Genomic DNA, 5,398 nt, shown 5'->3' on the forward strand with positions numbered 1-5,398 from the left:
TCACTCAACGTACCGGAAATAATTTTTAAACATAAGGTGTTTATCTGTATGATTCTCCAGAAAGAGAACCAAATCTTGCTGTTGGTAAACTGGTCGATATGGAGTTTAGCGTCTCGTTCAGCATCGAGACTAAATGAGACAAAAACCTGCAGTTTAATCTGGAAACCAAACCATCTGAGCTCCCACAAAGAATAGAAACTGGGTCTCCTGCGCTGAAAGCGCGTACACTAACCATATAACCTCGATAACATGCAAAGAGAGAGAAAAAAATTCGAGTGAAAGGTGAATACCGCGGATGAAAGAATTATGTTTTAATTAAAATTCTATATTAAAAAAGAAAGAAAGAAAAAGTGCCTCCATGTTAGGCATTTACACGTTTATATACACAATTATTACTTAGTGCACACATGGGTTGTTCTACTATGTATATATGTGAAAACTTGAGCTCGCATATTAATGTAATGTCACTTTATCGAACGCCTTTTTCCACTTTACAAATTTCATGTTTTGCAATTGATATTTCTTCTACTATAAGCTAACCAAGAAAGTTCTGTTGCTTTTTCACCCACCACCTTCGAAAATCGATGTCACCTAAGACGTACCTGGAAGATCAAAAATAGTCAGCATCAACGAAATTCTGCCAATGTTCTGCAAGACCATAGATTCAATCGCGGTAGAACTTGGTGGACCGTGAAGCGAGGAACTTATCAAGTGCATTTTGCATTTCTACTAGGGATTTGAACTGGCGTCCTCTAAGGTGATTGTCCAAGGAGTAGAACAGGTGATAATCGAAGGGTGCAATGTCCGGGGAGTATGGCGGATGAAATAGTGTTTCCCAGCCAAGGAGTAGAATGGTGTCCCCGGGTCATCCTAGCCATGTGGGGTTTAGCGTTGTCCTGAAGAGGAGGACCCTTTGTAATTCAGAAGTGCTGGTTCCAGAGTTTCGAGTTTTTCTTGAACATTGCTCAACTACTGACAGTACATAGTTGCATTGATGCTCTGACCAGCTGGTAGAAGTTCCCGATGCATGATGCCACCAGCAGTCCACCAAACACACAGGAGGACCTTCTTCTTGTGCAGTGCTTGTTTCGGCTGTTTTGGAACCGGTTCATGGGATACTAACCAATGATAAGGCGCTGTGTCCCTTCGTACAGGACCCACTTCTCATCACATGTCAATATCCTGTCCAGAAATGGGTCATTCTTCAGACCAGACAACAAAGAAACACAGGTGTGCTTCTCAAGTTGATGGAGGTGCTGCTGAATGGTTTCTCCACTCACACTGAATTATAGTCCCAATTCCTCACATGTCTCGCCACTGTTCGCCTCAATTGCTGCCTGAAGATCTTCATTTTGTACATGTGATGGTCTTTCGGTACGTGGTGCGTCTTCGAATGTTTCGTCAGCGTCTTCATACTTGTTAAACCACCGCTGCACTGTCCGTGTAGTCAAGACACCAAAGGCCTGACGCTCCCTAGAGGTCCCATGTTCATTCTGTCCTTATGCAAGTTCACGGTGTAACTGAACTGCCACAACCAGGTTGTATGTTGGAAAATGAAATAAAATCTTAAAGTTTTACGTCCCACGATCGTGCCGGTTAGGCTAAAGGAGACGTTGATGATGAGTAATGAATGAAATGGTGGAATGAAGAAAGTGGGAGGAAACGGGAGAACCCCGATGAAACCCACGCACACGGTGTTTGTCCACCACAAAGTTCACTTGGCCAGGGCTGGGATCGAACCCGGGATTCCAAGCACCAGAGGTGAACGCTCTACCACTGACGGTTGTATGTTGGATATACCCACACCATCAACTTACTCTCTCCTTATCTCCATTCGCATTCAACTCACGGTGTGAGAGCCAATGGAACACAGACCTCCACAAGAAGCGACAGAACTTTCTTGGTTACCTCTATATAAGGAAAGCTTGACAACTAATCTGCCACGCTGACGAATTAGTTTGTCTTTTAGACTTACTGTAGTCGCTTGGATGTTCACTGACCAAATAGAAGCTCTACACACAAGAACAAATTCGCGATTTTAGAAAAGCAGTACCAAAGCAGGCAAGTACCAAGTAAACACTTTGGAACAAGCGAGTTACGAGGCATCTGTCTAGCGTTGTTCGTCTGATCAGGAAGCCATTTTGTTCAATTGACTTATTTGGTTTAACATTTTCTTAGGTACCCAGTTGCTGTAAATTATTATTTTTTCATAGACTTGACATAAATCTGTGCAATCGCCAGTAACATTAGGCAAAAGTTACAAAATAGTCGGGAACACCAGGACATACCCTCTGCGTACGTCCCTACAAGTAGCTGAATGTTAAACGAAACCTTTCCAAATGAATTTAATGTAGAAAATAGGTCTACTGAATTCACAAAAGGCACCTACTCGGGTGGTGATGTGCACCGAATGGCAGATCTGTTCTTGAAATGAAGCCTCACACCTCTCCCACCCAAGTCCGACTTCGCCTTCAAGTGGTGGTGCTGTTAATCCTTACCGGAGGCAGGGTATAAAACCTCTGTGGTAAAAAAAAATCCCTGTGGAAAGTAAGGGGACGGAAGAAGTCGGGCCTGGTCCTCCAGGTTGGGGGTTGGGCGTCAGGCCGACAACCTGGCCCCGAAAAAAAAAAACTACTGTTAGAAGACCGGAAGAATCGCCTCGGAATGGACGGATCAAGGGGAAGCCGGACCGGAAACGAAAAAAAGGACAAAGAACTGGTACTTGGAACATGGAATGTTAGAACACTACATAGACCGGGGGCCCTGCAAGAACTAACAAACGAAATTCAGAAATATAACATAGACATATGTGGCATACAAGAGACGAGATGGTACAACAAAGGCATTCACCAAAGACAAAAGGAAACCATCTATTTCAGTGGGAACAACAAAAACAAAGAATTTGGAACGGGGGGGGGTCAAATACTAGCTTCACGCCAATCAGCGACAGGATATGTAAAATCACAGTAAGAGCCAATCCATACAACATAACCATTATCACAGCCCACGCACCAACCGAAGAAAAGGATGATAGAGCCAAGGACGAGTTCTATATCCAGCTGGAAAAAGCATATGACGAATGTCCGAAATATGATATGAAAGTAATTGTTGGTGACATGAATGCAAAAATCGGTAAAGAAAGCTGATTCTACCCAGCGATAGGGAAATATAACGCGCATGAAACAACAAATGGCAACGGCATAAAGTTAATTGACTTTGCGGCTAGCACATGGTTCCCACATAAAAGAATACACAAGGTAACATGGAGATCACCGGACGGGAAGACCGAAAATCAGATTGACCATGTTGTAGTAGACAGCAGACACAGTTGCAATATACAAGACGTGAAAACAAGGAGGGGAGCTAATATAGACTCCGATCACTATTTGGTAGTAACCCGTATCTACACAAAAATAAGCACACAACGGAAGCCCAACATCCCCCAAGTCAAGAAATGGGACATAGAGAAATTAAGGGACGAACAAAGAGTCAACGAATATAGGAGCAAAGTCACTCAGTATATGGAGGAAACACAATGGACAGGCAAACAAAAAGTCAACGATATATGGACATCAATAAAAGACAACATAGAGCAGCAGAAGAAACAATCGGAGAAAGGAACAAACCTCAACGGAACGACTGGTTTGACAGCGAGTGCAAGATAGCAATAAAGGAACGAAACATAGCTAGGAACAACATGCTAACCCACAGAACAAGGGAAAGACAAAAAATTTACAATGAAGCCAGGAGAAAAGCCAAAAAACTACTCCGACAAAAGAAAAAATCCAGTATAGAGAGCAAAATAGCAGAACTCCAAGGAGGAGATACTGAACCGGTGGTCTAGATACTACGAAAGAACTTTTCACGACGAACCGGATGAAACAGCTCAGACAAATTTCGAAAACAAAGAAACTAGAGAAATGCAAACAGAGACCCCAACACTTCAAGAGGTTAAAGAAGCAATAAAAAAATCTAAAAACAACAAAGCACCGGGAATCGACACAATAGCGGCAGAGCTACTTAAGAAAGGCGGAGAGGAAATAGTGATTTGCTCTACACAAACTGATCTGCAAAATTTGGAATGACCCGAGAGACATACCTGAAGAATGGAAAACAGGGATAATAAATCCGATAGGCCTACATAAAAAAGGAGACCAACTATCCTGCGATAATTATAGAGCAATCATATTACTCAAAACAGCATATAAAATATTTACAACCATCATACGCAATAGACTGGAAGCATACTACGAAGCACTGGTAGGAGAATATCAGGGTGGCTTTAGAAAAGGATGATCAACCACAGACCAAATATTCACAATCCGACAGACACTTGAAAAATTCTGAAGAAAAAAAAATAACCACGTATCACTTATTCATAGATTTCAGAACAGCATACGACAAGATAAATAGGAAGCAAATGTGGAATGCACTTCAGGAACTAGGGATATCCGGAGGGCTAGTTCAGTTATGTAAAATCAGTACAAAGGAATCGAAAGCCCAAGTGAAAATAGGAAGCGATATGTCAGAAGCGTTCCCAGTGCAGAAAGATGGACTAGCCCCCATACTATTTAACCTGGTACTAGAAGCAGCAGTAAGACGATCAGGCATAAAAAGAACAGGGACCCTAACGACCAATAGCCATCAAATTCTAGGGTATGCAGACGATATTAACATCATTGGAAGAAGTCTGAAAGCAGTAAAAGAAGCGTTTATAGACCTGGAGAAAGAAGCGAAACAAGTAGGACTTGAAATAAATGAAGGAAAAACCAAACTTCTAGTCGTATCTAAGAACACAGGACATCTGAAAAGAATCGGGACACACATAAATATAGAATCACACAACTTCGAAACAGTGAATGAATTTATCTACCTAGGAACAACAATCACATCAATAATGACCAAAGTGAGGAAGTCAAAAGAAGAATCACTACTGCGAACAGAGCATATTTTGCACTGCTGCCCCTACTAAAATCAAATCTCATCTCTAAAACTACAAAAACCAGGATATACAGAACATTAATCAGACCCGTAGTAACATATGGATCAGAATGCTGGACTATACGGAAAGAGGAAATGCAACTACTAGGGAACTTTGAAAGGAAAGTTTTAAGGAAAATATATGGAGGTGTGAAGGTAGACCAAAATACATACCGAATGAGATATAATAATGAACTCTACAATAAGTACGACGACGTAGACATAGTAACGCACATCAAACTTAGCCGTTTGCAATGGGTGGGACATATTGTCAGAATGGGGGAAGAACGAGTAGTGAAGAAAATCTTCTTCGCTAACATCGAAGGAAAGAGAACGAAGGGAAGACCAAAGAGGAGATGGTGGGGCACGGTCCTAGAGGACATGAAGGAAATGGGAATACGGAACTGGAAGGCGAGTG

General features: G+C 42.0%; 1 protein-coding gene across 1 annotated transcript; it reads left to right on the plus strand.

Annotated features, from left to right (window-relative positions):
- Positions 1-4,420: 4,420 nt before the first annotated feature.
- LOC145661444 (uncharacterized) lies at positions 4,421-4,972 on the plus strand. The gene has a single exon (XM_081726752.1). The coding sequence runs from the start codon at positions 4,421-4,423 to the stop codon at positions 4,970-4,972; it is 552 nt and encodes a 183-aa protein (XP_081582878.1).
- The last annotated feature ends 426 nt before the right edge of the window (positions 4,973-5,398 follow it).

Source organism: Thermobia domestica, chromosome 10, assembly GCF_964235325.1.
Source record: "Thermobia domestica chromosome 10, izTheDome1.hap1.1, whole genome shotgun sequence".
NCBI lineage: Eukaryota > Metazoa > Arthropoda > Insecta > Zygentoma > Lepismatidae > Thermobia > Thermobia domestica.